Below are 21,224 nucleotides of genomic sequence, written 5' to 3'. Positions count from 1 at the left end.
CATGTTAGAGTGTAGCCTTTTCAACCACTTTCTCATGTTTAAATTTCCCAAACCTAGCTAATGAGCACAATTGTGACTTGGCGATCAATCTCAATTTTGTAACCCATTCCAACCCGTCCGGTTCAATCTCCTTTTCTCCTCTTTCTTGTTTAATTTTGAAGTTTGACAGAGATCACCCAGAAAACACCAATGTTGAGATGGTGTCTCGTTCCACTGATAAAATAGTAATACCCACACTAATGCAACATGGACTACAGTATATAAAAGAATGACCGTAAAAGTTGAAAGTAAAGCTTACCCTAGACCTAAACGAAACGGAACGTTCTCACTTTTTTATGTGTTTTTTGTTTTTAGCATTTTCTATCAATTTTGTTACATACTATATATATATATATATATATATATATATATATAGGTTGTACATTCTATTATTGGAATGGTGTTCCCAGGCTACAACCCCATGATCTGTTTATAGAATGACATGATATGATAAATATCACCTGACCCAAATCTTATATGTGGAGAATATACAGTTTTATCCAAGCTAGCTTCCTTGGCCGATTACATAAAATGTTGGGGATAAGGTTTTTAGGCAAAGAGAAAGGTCAATCTAGAGAGAAACAAAGAAATTAAGAGATCTTAAGCTAGCTCTAATTGGTCTACATGCATTTTAAGTAGCCCTAGTTATATTCTTTTAATTAATATGAAACACATGTTAATTATACATGACATAGAACTATAGAAGTACTAAACCATCATAAAAATATAATTACTCAACTACACAAAAATTGATTTATATGCATATCATGATCTCTGCCATTAATATTATGGAATCTCAATCAACATGTACAATATTGTACTCCAATTACTTCATTGTTTGCAAAACCCTAACCAATAACCTAATTTAACCAACATGTATAATAAACTCAAGGAGATTCCAATTCATACATAAATTACTTGTATTTTAACAGTATAAACCGTAAATTAATCATCCAATGATTATAGTCTTCAAACTCCAAGCCCTAAATCATACATATATATATACTAACCAAACATAAAATAATTGAATCTAAAACATCAATAAATAAATGAAAAAATCAACTTGCAATCTATTAGAAAGAAATCAAAGGAAGACCAACCCATACTTGTGTTTAGAATAAACAATCTATGGGTGGTGATTACTACTATTCTCTTGATGTTCATTATGTCCATACCTGTCACTTATTTGAGGATGATGATCGGAACCACCTGCCGAGTGAAGCGGCCGGTAGGCATTAAGCGCTGCGAACATTCCCAATTGGGTTTCACCCGTGCCCGCACCGATACCCGTACCAGTGCCCAAACCAATACCAAATTGTGGGTTAGGTAATAGAGCTAATGGAGTTGGGAAGTTCATAAATTGTAATCCAGTAGAAGTAGTTGTACTAGTACTATTATTCACAGACTGATCTCTTTGCATTGTTGTGACATTACTATTCCATATAGAATGTTCTTGATGACTACCCATTACTTGGTTATTAGGGTTAGAAACCATCCATAAAGCTGCCGGAATATGACTCGAAGATGGTGTCGTTGGACCGGAACTTGACAAGTAACTTCCCATTATTTGGTGATGTTGAGATGTTGTCATGAACTTTCTCATCTCTATATTTCCTTCATCTCTATTTGATAACATATCTTGGCTTGGTTGATTATCATCCATCTCTTGTTTAGTATCATGTAAAATGGAATTATTCATCACTATATTATTGCTAGAGTGGAAATTCAATAAATTAGATGACGAGCTCTCGGAAGAATATCCACCACCACCACCAATACCTCCACCACTACCACCACCACCTCCACCACTACCACCGCCACCCATTGAGAATAATAGTTGACGTTGGTGCAATGAAGAGTCGTCGAAAATATTTCTTTCCCATTCACTTCTAGTTCTCAATTGAGGTGTAAAAAAATTTGGACTAAAATATGTGTTCATTCTAGATTGTGATGGGGCAGAAAGACTAGACCTAGAAGTACGAAGCGAAATGTTTAAAGAAGTAAAGTTAGCCGGAATGGTACCAGTACCGGTAGCGGCTATAACAGATGGTTCAGCTTGTTGGAGTAACCATTCAATGGTTTCACCATCAGATTTGTGACCTAATTCTTTAGTCAACTGAAAAACCCTAGCAGCACAAGCAGCAGGCATACGTATACGACGTCCACGACCGTCTACTTTAGTGTGTCGATCTTTCGTTGAAGCTCTCTTTGGAGGTGCTGGTTTCTTTACTAATGGAGTAGTAGTAGTAGTAGTGGAATTTGTTAATTCAGTTCTAGTTGAGCTTGTTTCAGCAGATGGGTACCCAGATCTTGATGATGAGCTGAAAACTTTATGATCTTCATGAGAATTATTATCTTCTTTCTTTTCTAACAATTGTAAGGGAAAATTAGGCCAACTGATATTACTTTGATCAGCTCTATCTGCCATGTTTGCTGCTGATAGAACAACTAACTAGCTCCAATTTAGCTAACTGATGAGATAGAATTTAGAAGTATAACAAGTATTGATAATTCAGATAACAGTAGCTGATAACCCTTGATTCAATGATCACTTGTGGGTCTCTCTCTCTAGATATCTCAAGTCTGAAAGTGGGTGGTGGTATCTTCCTTCGCCAGCAAATCCTTACACAGATATTGATTGACAGAGAGAGAATTGAGAGGATAAGAAGAGAGGATGGGGAATTGGCGACAAGCTTAAAGCAAGAACAAAAGTGAGTAGGAAATATATGGGTGTGAGTTTTAAAAGCATTTTTTATTTTTCAATTTTTTTTTTTAAATTTATGAGTCTTATTTATTTATGAGAAATTCTATTCGTCCCTCCATTTTGGTCCGTCCACTAACCCTCCGTTGATGTGGCGACATATCACTTGAATGTGGAGCAATTGGAGAGAGAATGATGAGAAAATATATTCCAGTGATATGTCGCCACATCAGCGGAGGGCTAGGCAGGGACCAAAATGGAGGGATTGACATGATTTTCGTTTATTTAACTTAAGAGTAATTGTCGTTTACCCTTCGAGAAGGAACCAAGTGGTCTGTTTGGTCCCTTATAATTTGACGGCACACATTTTTCTTTACCACTAGCTAAATAAATAACCATTTACTTTTTTGTTTTGGTCTTATATTTTGGCACATTTTAAAGTTGAAGAAAGATACGAAGAGGAAATTTGTTAGGCCTCTGCGAGATCGATATTTTGTTTTCCTTTTGTGACGAAAGGGTTACCTTATTCTAATTAGGACCAATAACGGAGAAAAAAATAAAGTTGGTTAAAAAGGAGCCAAAATTAAAACTAATTAAAATTAATAGGGTACGATTGGAAAAAAGAAGTCATAACTAACATTTACTTTAGTTAAAACGGAGTAAAAAATAAAGCTGGTTAAAATAGGGACTCAAATAGGCAAGTGTCATAACTTGGGTGCTAAACAAAAATTAGCCCTTAAACTTTTTTTTCTTGTGTTGTTTAATATTCTTGTTTGCAATTTGCTTTCCTTTTAGAGTTAATTCCTAGATGGCCCCCTACTTTATGATTAACTTTCTTTATGGCCCCCAAATATCTGTAAATTCAAATATGATCTCCTATTTTCATGGAAATGTCATAACTACCCTTCTCATTAATATATTTTCAAAATAAAATTAAAAACAAAAACCTAAATTCCACCTCACTTCCCTCTCCACCATTCATCTCTCTCTCCAACTCACCTCTCTCTCTCTCTCCAAGTCAGCACTCTCTTCTCCGATGAAGGTCGCCGGGCGGAAAATTTTCCGGCCGGCGACCTTCAAACTTAAAAAAAAAAAAAATTATTTAGCGGGTCGGAAATTTGGGGGTAGTTATGACATTTCCGGTCTGTTCTATTGAAGGTCGCCGGCCGGAATTTTTTTTAGAGGGTTTAGGGTAGTTATGACATTTCCATGAAAATAGGAGGCCATATTTGAATTTACAAAAATTTGGGAGCCATAAAAGAAGCTAGTCACAAAGTAGGGGGCCATATAAGAATTAACTCTTCCTTTTATTGTGGAGTGACAGTGTAATTCTCCCTTGGTTCAGACTCCACGTGCAATGCCCTTTAGTATTCGACATAATAGACAGTCATGGCAAAGGTGGGTCCAATACTAAATAAAGTCAAGAAATAATGAAAAAAAAAGAGAAAGAGAAAAATCAATGGAGCAAAGAAGAAAAAAAGAATTTTGTTACATCTAAAAATAAAATAAAAAATCATTTGTTTATTTATAAGTACTTTAGAGAAATAAAAAAAAAAATCTCTCACATGAACTTTTTTTTTTTCTTAAAAATTCTTTCGGATGATTTGTAATATAAGTATTTAGGGTGTGTTTGACATTTCTTAGTTCCATAGAAATAGTTTTTTCCACCATTTGATACGAAGTATAATTCTATAGCTTTAATTCCTTAGAAAATCTATTTTTGTGAAATATTCTATTTTTAATTACTTGATCTCCTAGGTATTAATTTTCGTGAAAAATCAAAAAAGAAAAATATTTTAATACATTCGAATACTTGAAACTTAATATTTATCTCCATATATGTTCAAATGACATTTTTACCCAAAATTTTTAGCAAAATAAACTTTACTTATACATTGGGCAAAATGACATTTTTGTCCTTCTTACCAAATGACATGTTTATGGAATTGTCAAAATGATATTTGGCTTTATATAGCCAAAATTATATTTTTACCTTTATATAATATTAAATCGATACTTTAACCTTATGTTGTCAAAATGACATTTTTACTCTCGTATAATATCAAAGTGACATTTTTACCTATATGTGGTCTGAATGACTTTCTTACCTTTATCTTGTAAAAATGGTATGTCTACATTGTTACATTAAAATGACAGTTTTACCATTTTATATTAGTAAAATCTCTTTTTTATCCATACGTTGTCAAAATTACATTTTTATCTTGTTTTATTCATAGCTTGACATTCTTACACTTAAATTAGCAAAGTGACACAAGGTTAATAATCTTACAACATATGAGTAAAAATATAATTTTGGAAACATAAGAGTAAAAATGTAATTTAGACATCATAAGGACGAAAATGTAATTTTGACAACATAAAAGCAAAAGTGTCATTTTGACTACATAAAGAGTAAATAAAAACTCTTAATATTATATTCGTAGAAGTTAGTTGTTAACCAAATAACATAGTTCGTAATTCCACAGAATAATAAATGACTACCAAATTACGAAAAAACTCTTATTTCCACAGAATAAATTTCGTGGAAGACTTTCCATGAATTTTTTTTTATTTCCATGATATCAAACACAACCTTAAAGAATTTGTTTTCTTAAAATACCACTTTCGAGAACTCGTTTCTTCCCGTTTACTACACAATATTCTCTCTATTTTTTTTTCGATTTAGATTACATATTTTCTCTCTGTCTGTCTTTCTTTCTCTTATTCTTATCCTTCGACTCCTATCATTTGTCCCTTTCTCGCTCTCTTATCATTCTGCCCACTCGAGTTACAAAGTTGATGTTCATCACAACTTCTAAATTAGTCAGTTATAATATTTAGAAAAAAAGTAGTGATATATATGAATCATACGTTACCAAATGACAATAGATAAGCATTTTGTCCACTTTGAATCAAAATGTTGAAAGTTTCTCAAAGTACCCAACAAATTTTCAAATACAGTGATTTATGACATAAATTATTTCTCTGAAAGGAATTTTGCGACTAATTTCTATAATATGTAGTTGTAATACATTTGTTAAAACATGAGCGAGATACTATCCTATCCTAAAACGTTTCCAGGAAGGTCTGCTTGAACCTCACTTTCTTTAAAAAGCTTAAAAGAAAACTAACTACCCAACCTTTTCACAGGCCTTTTCTTGTTTTTGTAAGAAAAGAAATTTCCGGGGTGCTGGTTGTTGAATTTCCTCTTTATCTTCCAGGGACTAGCTAACCTAATCATACAAATTCTCAACCATATGTCATGTGATTTGCCTATCTTTAAAACTTCTAGAGAATGTTTTACATTTTGGTTCATTATTTATCCAATGCTATTTTATTAAAAAAAAATACTTCGTCAAATATTAGTCATGTTCATCGACTTGAAAAGATGGAGCTAAATTTATCGTATTAACAATGACATGAAAAATGTGAGGTACTAATAAGGAAGGACCGCGGTTTTGGAGAACAAAAAAAATTCTCCGGGAATAAAGATTTTAGTCAATAAATATTGACTCAGGGCATATTTTTTTTTAGTCAAAAAATTGACTGGATCAAACATTGCCCCCTCGTCTTCATCTTGTTTCTCCTTATCTCTATCTATCTCTACCGCTCTCTCCTATTGCTCTCTCTGTCCCACTGTTTCGCACCATCTCTTATTCTTTCCCTCTTCTTCTCTCAGTCTCTCTCTCTCTCACTCGATTTCCCACTGTTTATATTTTACTATCTCTCTATTGCTCTTACTATCTATGTTTTTCGATCTCTCACTGTTTCTCTCTTAATCTCTGCCTGTTTGTCAATCCTCCTCAAGAATTTCGTGGCCACTAAACAATTTGTAGCCCTGACCATTTCGTGGCCACGAACTCTGTGATTTCCCCGAAGAGATATATACAGACCGAGAGATAGAGAGGGGAGAGAGAGAGATTGCGAGAAAGAGAGATAAAGACTGCGAGAGAGATGTAGATAATGAGAGAGAGAGAGAGATGTCTACAACGAGAGAAATAATGAGAGTGATCTACAATGAACGAGAGAGAAAAAGATCTAGATTGAGAATGAGAATGACAGGGAGATGGTCAATGAGAGCGAGAGAGTGAAAGAACGAAAGCAACAAGAGAGAGGAGGTAACAATGAGTTAAAGAGGAGATGAAAGGAAAGAGAAGAGGTGGCAATGGTAGTGTCCAGAATGGTGGTGGTGGGAAGTTGTTGTGGTGAAGGATTGAAGGTGATAAAAAGGATGAAGATTAGGGGGCAATGTTTGATCAAGTGATTTTTTGGACTAAAACAAATATGCTTCCGAAAATATACAAAAAAAAACATGAATTTTCTAGAGAATTTATTCTCCGGAGATTATTTTTTATTCCCTAAAGTCGCGACGTAAGAAAATTGTGGATGTTGAGAAAAAATGGTTATTATTCTAAGTACAATTTCCGCCAAGCGAGCTAGGCATATTAACCATATTAAATGGTTCCGCAAAAGGTCTGACGGATTAGGTTAATAAGGGTGAGGTCCAAGACGGGGAAGAAGGGGCACTTCTAAAGAGTCAACTTCCGAGCAGCCAAAGGTTCAAAAGTTTGTATACAACATATTTTCGCTTGTATACCCCAAAATGTTAAAAGAAGTATACGTTCAACATTATCAATTTTACAACATACACACTCAAGTTGGTCATTTACAATGCATACATGTCATTGTAGAAAACAACACTGTTGTATACAACATCTTCAAAATGTGCATAAATTATCTGATATCATATATGCGCCTCTGACATAAATTTACGCGTTTATGATATTATTTACTTTTTAGCCCCTGAAATGTGATATTTTCACGTTTGAGTCTCACCTTAACCACCTGAAGATGACCCTTTGATACCCACAATAATTTTTTCGACTAATTTTAATTTTTTTCTGATGTAAACTAATCATTTCACTGTAAGATAGTACTGTTTGAACTCGTTTTTCATTTTTTCCTTGTATTAACTAACAACACCAAACTTCAACAATTACTTATATATCAAAAGTTTCCAATCATACGACTACTGACTATCACAAGCATTCTTCTATAAAAGTTTAATATACTATATGTTAGAGATACATGATATATGGTTGGAATTTAACATTGACTTTGATTTTAAGTAGTCCACAATTCCTACATAAATAATTCAATGTAATCGTACTAGCACGTTATGTTACGTTAAGTCGTTAAGATGCTCAATTTTAAGAGACTGATTTATAAATCAAACTAGAATTTAAGGCTGACCCACAAGTCAATATCTAATTTAATTCTCCGTATGCTCTTGAAAATACAGTTCGAAACATTTTATGTGTCAAAACATGGTGACCCAAGATGACGACCGTTATGTAATATCCTCTAGTATGCAAAAACAACAAAAATGATAAAAAAATATTTTGGTGCCTCTAATTAAATGAATGATTGGAGCATCTAACAGTATTATTGCCTCAATGAACAAATATCAAGCTAGCTAGCAATGATCATTTTCAGACAAGATGGTCGGAACAAGATTGAATCAGACGGGCCTCATTATCCTTTATAAGTATTGTTTATGTAGCCCTTTATTAGAAGGTATGATCATCACTCGCATTACATGTACATACTTTCTCTCACTATTTTGGGATTATAGGACTTCAAATCCACCCATTAGAAGATTTATCAACTCTCCAACCATTTTATAACCTATTATTATCTCGTTTCAATGACTGTAGTTCACCTTCTAAAATTTATATTTAAAAGTTGAGATTATATCTTTTACATTTATTTCCAGTGAGATAAAATTACACCTTTCAAATTGAGGTTGTATAACTGTCAGTATCCACCGAGCCATCGAACATGAATTATACCCTCGTGTGTGTGTATATATTATATGTAATTAGATGCTAGTTTTTTTTTTTTTTTTTGTTGAAGAATTAGATGCTAGTTGAAACTACTTATTTTTTTTGTTAAATGGAACATTATTTTAAATACGAGAAGCTTTCCTCCACTTTGAAGAAAGTCATTTTAGGATAATAATGAACCTAAAAATAATGCCAACATTGTCACAGCCTTTAATGTATAAATGAACCATCTTGTCTCTCTTTGATGTAGACTTCTTTATTGTATAGACCCTACTACTTTTCTCCACTGATTTGATACGTCTCTGTACTCCTACTGTTTTATTTTTCATATATACTGTTTATTATTTTTTTTATTTATTAATTTTAAGATTTTCTTTTAAATCATTATTTATTTTTGTAATAATTAATAGGTCTAGGTCCTTTTGCCCCCTTCCCAATTTACCAGTTTCTTTTTGGTCCCTTGTGTTCTTCTTTTGTGAATTCGTGTTGGGCTTTCTTTCCCATCGGCTTTGTCCATGTGGGTTAGAAACTACTTTTAACCTTCCAAAATTGCTTTCATGTTTTATTGTTTCTCTTTCGTTTCCCTCCTATAATACAACAGATTTTACCACACAATTAACTTGTCGAGCTCGAGGTTTTGAAGCTCACACTAGAGACTTGGTTTTTTGAACAAACTACATTTTACGTGACTTTAAGATATCTACTTGCCTTGCTCTAACATAAAACAAGACGTACTATGAATCATGACATATGTGACCAAAACTTGTATTTCTTTTTTTCGCTGAACGAATTAGATGTGGATGAATCAGATTTATATACTCTAATGAATCAAGTCTTAAAAACACAGACATTGACTGGATAAATTCAGTCTTTTAGTACTCGACTCACTGATATTCAACATTTAATAAAGAACGAAGCGCACAAGGTGATTTCTTGACCATACCATACTTTGGGAGTCCTTGCTTAGCGAAAACTACAATTCCTATTGCCACTGCAAACTGTTTTCGTTCTAAAATGGAACCTTAATAGAAATTAAGAAACGACAAAAAGAGAACTTTTTTTAACCCATGAATTTTAGTCATTAAGCTCCACCGGCGAAAAGGTTCCAGTCATAAACTTTGAAATTTGAGACAGCAAGCTTGAAGATATCAGCCATCGGCATGCGCCCAGATTCCACAGCAGGAACAGCTAAGCCAGCTCCCACACTCCTAGCACTTTCACTGAAAGGACTATAATCACAAACAAGAAACTCATTAGGGGTATAAATTGGGTGACAAGAATCTTATGGTATACGAAAGGAAAAAAGTAGTTGGAAAAAATTTTCCGTTGCAGTTTCTTAATGGGTAGTTGTTGAAGCCAGCAAAGTGATAACTCTTTTTTTTTTAACTGGGAGTCTGGGATATCTTTTTCTGCAAAGCTTGTAGCAAACAAGGAAGCCGAAAAAATTTGATATCGCTTAGGTTCAAGGAAACTACTAGGAAATGTAAAATGTACAAGATATATTCCCCCACCCTCGTTTATCTGCAAATCTTGTAATTCTCTAGACTTGAGAAGGCCAATACAAAGTACAAACTGTATGTCACCTTTTACATTGGCAATAGTTTATCACAGCGACTAGATTTTCTTCCTCACGTAGTTCACGGGTATGAAGTTAGTCAAAAACAAAAAACATAAGCAATAACAGAAATATCTAGGAAAATGCTCCTTCATGTTTGTAATAGTCATAGATCTGAAAGTTCTAGAAGTTTAGATCTACACATTAGTTAGAACTTACCTAATTAGAATCGGCTCATAGGCAGTGATTAGAACATCAGTGCCGACTTCCTTGAGGCGGAGATTTGCCAAATAAACCTACAAAAGTAGTTGATAACTTGGGACTGGGTAATCTCTAATAATTTTGTACTAAAATCATAAAGCACGAAAGAGACTAACCTTCACAATGTTTTGTGCTTCTCTTCCTTGCCGTCCCTTAGAGATCGCCTGAGGGAAAAATATCGTAGACGTCAGTGATAGTTCACATACATTAGGTATCAACATTTAAAGGGAAACGCATTTGAAGTACATCAACATAAATTAGAGTTGCGGAAGAACTCTATCTATATTATATCTTTCGCCTGACCTAAAGGCTAAGATATAAATCTGATATCCTCCATTATTTGGTTCCAATAAAGACCCATTATATAAAAAAAGGTATAACGTTATTTAAATACGTCGGGTTAACAATTGCTTTGAGAAATATCAGATGTTTAACAAGAACCCTCTGTCTACAGAGTAAACAAATATAAGTAAAACCTCAATCAACAATGACAAAATTGCAGCATAAATGTGATAAAAAAGCTAATTACCATCTGACCAACAGCAGTTGTCATAATTGCTGGCGTGTTACGGAACCGTAACCCATTTACCTCGAAAACTCCCGACTGCTCAAGCACCTGGAAATATGAACAAGTTAAGACCTAGTTGCATCATTGCTTGGAGAAAAGTCCACCGAATGAAACTACAACATTGTGAACAATCTTTGTCTCGCATAATAACAAATATCAATAGAAAAGCTCGAGTGATTCTCATCATGATACGGTTAAAATCGTAATGAGTCATAGAGATTCTTGGCTGCATTATCTTTATGCATAGTTTAGGGTTAATAAAAACCCCCCACCACTGGCATAAGTTGGGTAATTACCAATGAAACTCAAGACCCAAATTTACAACTCACCGTGCTTCCTTCAGCGCTTTGTTCATTGGCAAGGTCTTGAAGAAACCAGGTAGCACTTCCATTATCTTCAACATCATGCTTCAAATCCAACAACTCGATAATCAAGCTTTCGTCGCGTGCAGGATCTACAAAAGCTTCCTTCAACCCCATAAAACAAAAAGTACTATCAATATTCAACCAAGCCATAAAAATCACAACTCTTATTAGAACTACACAAATTCACAAAACAAAAAAGTAGCTTCAACTAACCTGATGATCAGGAACTTCTCTCACGTTACTCACATCCTAAAACAAATTGGGTTGAAAAAAATATGAACATTCTAAATCAAACCCAAACTAAATTTAAAAAAATTAAGAGACTAAAAAAAAGCAATAATAACCTCGAATCTAAGAGGGAAAGTAGTTGATATTGCACCACCAAATAGTGATCTCTGAACACAGTTATCTCCTTGCATACTAGTACATAATAAGTATATTCAAAGAAAACAACTTATTAGTAGTTCTTAAATTACTATCTAAAAATCAGTAATAAAAAAAACACATAATTTATCAAAAGATAAAGTTTCAAGAATATGGGTACTTACTTGAATTTGAAGGGTATAAAATCTGAAGTCGAAGAAAAGGGTATGATGGCCTTGGAATTTTATAGGTTTTGATCGCGTACTGATTCAGTCGGTAAACCTCTCCCGGGCCGGCGTAGTTAGAACGCACGCTATAAAATCAATCCAACTGGCGTAGTAAGAACGCTCACGTTCAATTAGGGGTACGAAATTACAAAATCACCCCTAACTATGTAACAGAATTACAAACCGTTGCCCCGGTCTGGTCTCTTGGTGGGTGGGTGAGTCCGCCTCCTGATCATCGGGTTGGACCCGTGATCGGGTTTTGGGCTGCTTCTCTCTCTCTCTCTCTCACTCACTCTTATTACACAGAAAAAGAAGGTAACTCTCAGCATCTCTCCCTTCATCACTTGAGTAACCCTAAATCAATTGATAATAAGTATCACTCTTAGTTTCAGATCTCTCTCTCTCTCTCTCTCTCTCTCTCTCTCTCCCCGAGTGCAGTAGTTATCTCCCTGAGTGCAGTAGTTATACAGGTAACCCTCAAACTCTTTTTCATGATGTTTAAAATATCTTCTTATGTCAATATAGATCTTGAAATTTTTCAAATTTTGCTATGTTATGAGAAAAAAAAAAAAGAATACTTGATTTGGAAAACTAAAAGATTGTTCATTTAGGTTAAATAGTTGTATCTAATAAACACATACAAATTAATAAGAGAAATTTGTATGTGGGTTATTATAAAGGGTCGATGATAATGAAACCAGTCATTTTCACCCTATCAAGTACTGGTTCAAGCTTGTAACCTAATTGTGTCTTGCCAGTTCCCATATCTATATGTAAAAAATGCTAATATTTTTTTTTGCCTTTTCATACTTTTGGGTAAATCACAATTCATTTGTTAATTTATGTTTAGACTTTGGAGTAGAAGTTATATAGTTAAACTTCAAGCATCATGTGTTGTTGTTGTTGTTGTTAATTACGCCTTAATATTTGTCAGTTTGGGCGAAAATGTAGGATCGGTTGACATTATTATATCAAGGACTTGTAAATAACACTATCGAACTCTTAGGTACCTACCTGTTAGTCTTAATAAATTACTTTAGTAAGGATACTAACCGGCAAGGCTACTAGTTCAATGGGTCGAATAAAATTTGGAGAAAAACTGGTAAAGGGGCAATGCTTCAAGGCTAGTTGAAAAGATATAGTGATTTATTGACAATAATGTTGTATTTGTCTATTTTGTAGCTTTTCGGGGCAGTAGGAGACAGTCGAGGTTTACAAGTAGTTTTAAATTCATTCATTTGGTTTTTTATCGCTATGTACTTTGTTCTTGTGATGTTGGATCTTTACTATTTATTTATTACTTTGTTGATATATTTACTTGTTTAGTCTTAGTATCTTATAATTCTACATTTTATTTATTCATGTGATTTACATTGTTGTGTATTGTAGATTTCTATATATTTATTAATAAACCTATAATTCCCGATGTTCTGCAATTCCGCTAGAATGACCTTTGCGGGTTCGGACTTTAACTACATTGAACGTACAAAATTCATCATTGGCATTTATCTTACAAAATATTTGGAATTTAATTTTGAACACTGCTAACCTGAATTTTTTTCTACAGGGATGTTCAGTGTTTCTCAGGGAAACATACAACCTCAAAGACGAGCTTGCCATAGAAGACAGATAGATTCTCCTAGAAAATAAAAACCTCGATCAAAACTATTAGGAGTTCTTAGTTTTCAAAAATAAAAACTATTAGGAGTTCTCTTTCCACTGGGGAAGCCAGGCTCACTTTTCTTTGATATAGAGCCAAGATAGTGAATATACTACACATTGGACTAAGTAAGGTTATCACAATCCACAGTTAAACAACTTAATTATTTGGTGAGTCAATGTTATCTGTCCGAGTTGGTTTATGCTCTGTTTTTACTGGTTTTTACACAACATAAAACATTTTATTTAGCTATAGACAATCATAGAACCTGTTAGCACATTCTCATTGGGATAGAATGACATCTTCGACTGAGACTGTATTTTGTGAACCCTAATTTTAATAGAAATTCTATATTTTCCTTATAGAAGTTGAAATGATGTTATCTTCTTAGATGCACGATCTCCTAGTTTGGAAAGCGTAATGTATTTTAACAGGGCAAAAGACATGGTTATCGACTTCCCATTCATATTTGATAGGCATACTATTTTACTTCCTAGTTCATACTGATGGAGTTTATTCCTTCCGTTGCACTGCATAATTGTCAAGTCCTATTAAAACTTTTTTTTTTCTTGTATTCCAGTATGGCTTTGTTCACCTTTCTATTCTTCGGTCCTTCCCAATACTTGTAGGGTTTCTCTGAAAATGTTGTCTGGATTTTTAGTTGGTGTTACAGGGAAATATTGTTTCTTCAACAGTTATATACGAGATAACATTATGACACTTAAAATGGTTTCAAACCCCAAGTGAATTGATTCACAACTGCTTCATATACTGAGAATTATGTTTTCCACTTGTCCTTATCTTTTTTCTTGATGGATGGTTTCTTGTCCGCAATGTCGTTTTCCTATAACTTCTTCTTTACTTCTAAGTATTGTATGGTTAGAGTTCCAAATCGCTGCACTGACTTAGATGAAATTTATGCTATTCCGATCTGTTGGAGAATAATCCTAAATGTATTTAAACTAGTATTTATGAATCGGTCTACTGATTATTTTTCCATGTGCTAGGAATCATCCCCACCTCACAAATGTCGAAAGACGAGGAAAACCCTACACCCGCTGAGGCGCAGAAAAATATTGAAACCCCTTTGCCCGGCATCGGGGTTCAATCAACCTGGTACGAGTTCTTTGTTAAGCAGGCATCTGTCTATGGAATAGCTGCCGGATACTGCATTTCGGCGTCCCTTCTTTCAATCATCAACAAATGGGCAGTTATGAAATTCCCGTACCCTGGGGCTTTGACTGCCCTGCAGTACTTCACAAGTGCTGCTGGTGTCCTTCTCTTCGGGCAACTAAAGCTTTTGGAACATGATCGCCTTGACTTTTGGACTATGTGGCGATTTCTACCTGCAGCAGTGATATTCTATCTTTCTCTTTTCACCAACAGCGAACTTCTTCTCCATGCCAACGTTGATACCTTTATTGTCTTCAGGTCAGCTGCTCCAGATGACCTTTTCAGTTTTTCTTACATTCCAGAGATTGTTGTCACGATTCTTGCCGCAACTATAACAACAATGTTATAGGGACCTAATGAAATCCTAAGTCAGTCCTCAAGGAAGGCATTTCATTGGACTGAATCCACCGGGTTCACCCGGTATTCGCTTGGCCCAAATTGATTAATTCAAGACCTTCCCTGAACCTGATGTAAATTTAATTTGTATTTTATGTTTGTTGTCTACAGATCAGCTGTTCCCATCTTTGTTGCAGTTGGTGAGGCCCTTTACTTGCATCAACCATGGCCGTCAATCAAAACTTGGCTCTCCCTCGCCACCATATTTGGAGGAAGCGTGCTTTACGTTCTGACAGATTACCAATTCACGTTGACGGCCTATAGCTGGGCTATTGCATATCTCATCAGCATGTCTATAGACTTCGTCTACATAAAACACGTAGTAATGACAATTGGGCTTAACACATGGGGTCTAGTATTATATAACAATCTCGAAGCCCTCCTCCTCTTCCCCTTGGAGTTGCTTATAATGGGGGAGTTGAAGAAGATAAAGCATGACTCAGATGAATCAGATTGGCAGTCTTTCAATGTTATTCTCCCAGTGGGATTATCTTGCTTGTTTGGTTTGGCCATTTCTTTCTTCGGGTTTTCTTGTCGTAGAGCAATATCGGCAACTGGATTTACAGTACTTGGTATAGTGAACAAACTTTTAACTGTTGTAATTAATCTTCTTATATGGGATAAACACTCGACAATGGTTGGGACTATCGGGTTATTAATATGTATGAGTGGAGGAGTTATGTATCAGCAATCAACTAGTAAAAAACCGAAAGATGTGAAAGAACAAGCTAAGGCACAAGGCAACGAGGAAGAGCAAGAAAAGCTTCTTGAAATGCAGGTAAATGTAGCAGAAAGCAACACAAGTGGAAAAGAAGTTGCTAGTTCAGAAGTAAAGTGAGGAAATGTATTATGTTCTTTTACACTTTTTGGTTTTTAGGGGTTGTTTCTCCAATTCATTGAAATAGTATAACATTTTTGTTCTAGCCCATGGAAGGTTTGGGGTTGGGAAGTAGTGGACTGAGGTTAAAAAATGTATAATTTTTGGTTTATAATTCATCTGGTAAATGAGAAACATAAGATGTAATTTTCTGTAGGTCAAAAAGAATATTTAGTCCCTTTAATCTTGTTTTTCAAATTTTGTGAAAAAAGAATCTTTCTTTTGGAGGAGAAATTATGGATTAGGTTTGATCATTTATTGATGTTATACTATGTTGTGTTTGTGCAGTGGTCGTACTGTTTTCTTTGTATTATTCTAATTTTATCGATATCTTTAGAGAGACGAGTTAAAACGTTAATAGTTTCGAAGCATATAAACATCATAAATGTTTAAACTGCAAGCTGTAGGGCATCCCCTGACTGATTAAATGTCGATAAGGTGTAGATAATTTCGAAAAGAATATGACAAATTAGATCTTTATAACTTGTTCATCCATCAATCATAAGCTAATTGTGAAACAAAACATTGAGTTCAGTTGATAAGTGCAATAAAAAAAAAGAGTTAAGTTGATATGGGATGGGGTCATGATGGAAATTTTTTTTGAAAAAAATGAAATGTTGAGAGTGGGATTTGAACCCACGCCTTTCGGACCAGAACCTTAATCTGGCGCCTTAGGTGTTGTTTGTTTTTTTAGTTTTTCAGATCTGAAATCTGAATTGGTGTCCAATTCGGATTTCAAATGTTTGTTTTTTTGTTTACAAAAATCTGAAATCTTGACTGCATTATTTTAACATCTGAATGGGCTGAATAAATGCCCACTCATTTCAGACTTTAAAACAAGTCTGAAATGAGAATCCACCATCTGAAATCAACCAAAGACGAGAATACCCTTGCAAAAATTGTTAAATCTTTTCTTCCAACTTATTACACAACCTACCAGAACCACCACAGCACCACCATCGACCAAAATCACCAACACCACCACCACCACACCGACCAAAACCACCACAGCTACCAAAACCACCACCAAACAACCACCACCAAACAGAACCACTGCCAATCAGAACCACCACCAAACAGAATCACCACCACCACCTTCTCCTTCCTTCAATAAGAAATACAAAGATGTAGAGAGAGATGAGCCCTTACCAGGCAGCCATCGGGAGAGTGGGCAGGAAAAGGAAGGATAAGAGTGATTAGGGTTTTCTGTGTTTGTACATATGGGGAAAAAATTAGGGTTTTTGATATTGGGAAAAATTAGAGTTTTTTGTTAGTAAGGGTATATATGTCAAAATTATTATTCAGACTTAAATATTCAGATGTGCAAAACAAACATGCTAACTTACAAAAAATTCAGCCAATTCCAATTTAGCCTATTCAGTTCAGCTAATTCAGATTCAATCAATTCAGATTCAGACATTAAATAAAAACAAACAACACCTTAGACCAACTCGGCCATCTCAACTTCTGCTAACTAATGAGAAACACATTCTATATATAAGAACATTTTATGGGTTTTTTTGTTCAAAGTCCCACATTGGTAGTACTAAGGAAATAATGTAACATTTACCTATGCCTAGACTACAATCTCCCGTTGAGCAATGATATGAAATGTATTATAAGGACAGGGTTTCCATTTCTCTCTCAATTGTTGATGATAAATGCACCTCTATGAGCTCTAAAACCAGTATAAGTTTTTATTTGCAGGATTAGTCATTGTTTTTTTCACGTAAACTTTTTCAGTTTTCATCCTGGTTTAAAAATTACCAACCGACATCAAATCTGGGCAAAAGCTAAAACTCCATGAAATTTGATGATTGTCTCGAAGAAACCAGGGTTTGGTGTATCAACGTACACCAACAGCAACCAGTACTGATACTGTTTCCGCTTTTGCAACGTATAAGTTATGGTTCTAGCGAAAGCTCTACAAGTGCACATGATGGAGGCTCTGGATGCCCCCTCCTCAAGCCGCCTGTCGTATGAGACGCATAGTTGGTTTTCTGACTTTGTATGCATAAATATTCATAATAATGCTGCTGTCGAACCATTTCTTACTGATATTTCATGGAAAACTACAAATAAAATCTCGAAAATAGTAAAAGAGCAAACGGTAAAATGAGTGGGGGGTGATAAAATATACTCCATATGAGCTGAAAAGTTATGAACATATCAAATCTATGATAACATAAAAGTAACTAGTAGATAATATCAATTTATACTTTGTTATTATTCTAGGGAACACTCGTAATCTTCTTGTTTCGAACTTGAAGCACCATTTACAGATGGTCCCTGCCAACTATTTCCTTCGGAAGCAACTTCATGTGAGCCCTCTACCACTAGACGCCGTAGTTCATTGCCATCATGTCGCACTCTATCACTTATCTCCAAGCACATGCCATTAGTTTGTCTCTTGTTTTGTTGCTTTGTTTTAACAGGACTTCGACCATGCCCGGGGTCAACAAACACTGGTTGTACCTTCAAAGTGAAAGAGAGAAGGACTAGAAGAGAGAGAGAGCACAAGACAATAAAATCTGGCATAGAAGCAAGGGCGGAGCCAAGATTTGAAATCACACCCGGCTAGCCTAAAGTTTAAATAAAATAAATGGTAGAAAAAAAAAATTTGTCCATAGAACTATTGTTAGGAACGGAATTTTAATTTACTTACAATTAGTTAACTATGTTATCCGACGAACATGTACCTTAATGTTTTTTTTCTTCAAAGGCACTCAACAATTTAGAAAGCTAAACTTTTATTAGCCGTAAAATAATAGACTTCGTTTATTACCCATAAGAATAATGGATTTCTTAACAATAATTTAAATTGCAGAGATTATCGGTAATGTTATTTGTCTTCCTTATAATTTTATGGTAAAGGTAGTACAACTTTATTTCATAAGATGCCTATAATTTTAATTAAGACGTAAAATAATCAATATCGCCGAGAACAAATAAAGCCAAACTTTACGATAAAACGAAAATTGACTAACCAATGCACTCTAAGTATTGAGAAGAGAAAACAAAATACCCAACTAAAATGATTAGAGGGGGATTTGAAGCTTGGACTACATGTGTGTAGGCTTAATGCTTTACCAATAAGCTATCATACGGTAGTTGTCCATCCTTGGCTGCCTTAATAATTGTTTAGCATTGTGAGGTATTTTGCAAATACTATCCCTGGCTGCAGCCAGGGATAGTCTCCACTTACATCCGCCCATGCATAGAAGTGAAACACACATGTGGGATGTGGCTGTGTTAGACGGGAGAGAAAGAAGAAAAAACACAAGAGAAAAGAGAGAACACAGTGAAAGAGTGAGAGAAAGCAAATAGAAATTAATTAAATATAGTTAGGTTTAGGTGAATAAAATAAAATGAGAAATTAGGTATAGGTAAGTAGGTTTCCTTTTATCAATTGCTTAGGGAGTTAGGGTGGGTCAGTGACACTTCTCACGTGAAAATCTTGTTTGGGGTTGGGTTCACCGTCAGCCTAAAGCAATTTAGGATTTTTTTTATAATGGAAAAACAAAATATATGAAAAAGGTTGGAGTTCCAAAGTTGGACTCTTAATATAAACAGCGATTATTGTTTATACATAATGAAACCACATGACTAACGCTCCACTTTCTTTTATATATTTGCATCAAGGATTTCAACGACCAGGCACCATGTTTAGGGTTGTAGAATCCAATGGGCGCCACAAGGTGTTGAAAGGCGATATCATGAATAGAGTTGGTGTGTACTTTTTAATAAGATTAATGCATACTAATTATAATATTTACAAATATCTGAAGTGTATAAAGTTGTCGTAGTTTAGAATTTCTTGAGAAGAAAGAAAGAGAAAGAAAATGATTGTATTATATCTTTTTCTTATCTGACCATCGATTCATGTCTTAGATGTTCGAAAAACTACTTGAGTACTTCAACCTTGATGTCTTAAGTAATTGATTTTAATTTTTGTCGATTTTCAAATTACAGGTTTGGTGTGTTTATATGACAATTTCCTCGTGTTTCAGTGGTTGTATATTTATCTCTTGATCGATTAAATGGATTTTCTGTTTTTGTGGGTGGGAGAGTTGACCAAAAAGGTGAATGGAAACATGAATATATATTATACATGTAAATATAATATACTATTAATATAGATTATATATAATATAATTAATATAGATTATATATATAATATTATATTAAAAAGTAAATATAAAATGTTAAAGATATCATAATACGTACATTACTACAAAATACGAAAATATAAACTAAAAATATAAGCTAAAATATATATAAACTTATTATTTTTATTTATTATACTTCTACAACTTAATATAATATTATAATAAAAAGCGAATATAAATATTAAATATTTTACAATGTGTACATTACTAAAATATCAAAATATAAACTAAAAAATATATAAACTTATTATATTTATAAATATAATATCTACATACAATATTATAATAAAAGTAAATATATATTAAATATATTACAATAGGTACATTACTAAAATATTAAAATTATAAACTAAAAAATATATAAACTTATTATTTTTATTTATTACAACTTCTACATCTTAATAAATTTAATATAATTAATAACTTTAGCAACCAACTCGATCGGACTACGAGACGGTGCCTCTTCCTTTTCCCTTGCGGGTTTTCACTTTTGCCTCGTTTTTTTAATACTTCAGCTTGTAGACGGTGCCTCTTCCTCTTCTTTTGCCCTTGCGGATTTCCAATTTTTCTTTGTTTTTCTCCAAGACTTGAGTATACAAATAAGACATCAACTGTGAGTCGTCAGAGATGACGGCGTTGATGGAATTAGGAGGCGGTGACAGCTGAAAATATTTCGTTGCATGTGTCTTAGTGATCTCGGTTCGTTTGCGATACGCCTTCGTACAATACCCATCATGGGCCAGGACAATAATGGGTCAGGACATATCCTGACCCAACAATGAATCCCATCATAGTAGTTCCGTGACGAGGTGCCATACAAACAAGCTAAACAAGAATGCCAAGACATAAATCCCTTTATCAAATTACAAATCATTTATAAAACAAGTAGATCATCATTGGTACATCAAGATGATGAATAAATAACTTCATATTCATAATAAAACCTAATAAAAAATAACAAGCAGTACAATAGAAATGTTTTCCTAAAACTTATTATTTTTATTTATTATAACTTTTAAAACTC

At 34.1% G+C, this 21,224-nt stretch overlaps 3 protein-coding genes across 6 annotated transcripts; 1 reads left to right on the top strand and 2 right to left on the bottom strand.

Annotated features, from left to right (window-relative positions):
- Nucleotides 1-916: 916 nt before the first annotated feature.
- LOC147553116 (uncharacterized) lies at nucleotides 917-2,777 on the bottom strand. The gene has a single exon (XM_086670478.1). It carries the CDS (start codon nucleotides 2,465-2,467, stop codon nucleotides 1,166-1,168), a length of 1,302 nt encoding a protein of 433 aa, XP_086526604.1. The 5' UTR covers nucleotides 2,468-2,777; the 3' UTR covers nucleotides 917-1,165.
- A 6,606-nt stretch (nucleotides 2,778-9,383) lies between these two features.
- Nucleotides 9,384-12,059, bottom strand: LOC147553115 (uncharacterized). Its single transcript, XM_086668247.1, has 8 exons — nucleotides 11,884-12,059; nucleotides 11,680-11,755; nucleotides 11,549-11,584; nucleotides 11,300-11,437; nucleotides 10,932-11,018; nucleotides 10,519-10,566; nucleotides 10,361-10,437; nucleotides 9,384-9,815 (listed from the first exon to the last, which is right to left on the bottom strand). The coding sequence occupies exons 2-8, from the start codon at nucleotides 11,752-11,754 to the stop codon at nucleotides 9,668-9,670; spliced, it is 609 nt and encodes a 202-aa protein (XP_086524373.1). The 5' UTR covers nucleotide 11,755; nucleotides 11,884-12,059; the 3' UTR covers nucleotides 9,384-9,667.
- Nucleotides 12,060-12,178: 119 nt separating this feature from the next.
- On the top strand, nucleotides 12,179-16,215 carry LOC147553114 (GDP-mannose transporter GONST3-like). 4 transcript variants are annotated; one of them, XM_086668244.1, is made up of 4 exons: nucleotides 12,179-12,378; nucleotides 13,493-13,755; nucleotides 14,593-15,016; nucleotides 15,266-16,215. In XM_086668244.1, exons 3-4 carry the CDS (start codon nucleotides 14,613-14,615, stop codon nucleotides 15,990-15,992), a joined length of 1,131 nt encoding a protein of 376 aa, XP_086524370.1. In that variant the 5' UTR covers nucleotides 12,179-12,378; nucleotides 13,493-13,755; nucleotides 14,593-14,612; the 3' UTR covers nucleotides 15,993-16,215. The 4 variants fall into 4 exon arrangements, with proteins under 4 accessions (XP_086524370.1, XP_086524369.1, XP_086524371.1 ...); XM_086668243.1 differs by having other exon boundaries at nucleotides 12,192-12,395; XM_086668246.1 differs by lacking the exon at nucleotides 13,493-13,755 and having other exon boundaries at nucleotides 12,213-12,334; nucleotides 12,374-12,395.
- Nucleotides 16,216-21,224: the final 5,009 nt, after the last annotated feature.

Source organism: Eschscholzia californica, unplaced genomic scaffold, assembly GCF_041429995.1.
Source record: "Eschscholzia californica isolate CP2 unplaced genomic scaffold, dmEscCali1.0.p SCAF_3, whole genome shotgun sequence".
NCBI classification, from domain to species: domain Eukaryota; kingdom Viridiplantae; phylum Streptophyta; class Magnoliopsida; order Ranunculales; family Papaveraceae; genus Eschscholzia; species Eschscholzia californica.
The sequence above is the reverse complement of the archived record's forward strand: the minus strand, read 5'-3'. Positions and strand labels throughout refer to the sequence as shown.

Coding starts and splice junctions, on each gene's coding strand:
- LOC147553116 (XM_086670478.1), bottom strand. CDS start 2,467: ATGGCAGATAGAGCTGATCAAAGTAATATCAGTTGGCCTAATTTTCCC.
- LOC147553115 (XM_086668247.1), bottom strand. CDS start 11,754: ATGCAAGGAGATAACTGTGTTCAGAGATCACTATTTGGTGGTGCAATA. Junction 11,585..11,679: donor CTTTCCCTCTTAGATTCGAG/GTTATTATTGCT, acceptor AATTTGTTTTAG/GATGTGAGTAACGTGAGAGA. Junction 11,019..11,299: donor AAAGCGCTGAAGGAAGCACG/GTGAGTTGTAAA, acceptor TCATATTTCCAG/GTGCTTGAGCAGTCGGGAGT.
- LOC147553114 (XM_086668244.1), top strand. CDS start 14,613: ATGTCGAAAGACGAGGAAAACCCTACACCCGCTGAGGCGCAGAAAAAT. Junction 15,017..15,265: donor GATACCTTTATTGTCTTCAG/GTCAGCTGCTCC, acceptor TGTTGTCTACAG/ATCAGCTGTTCCCATCTTTG.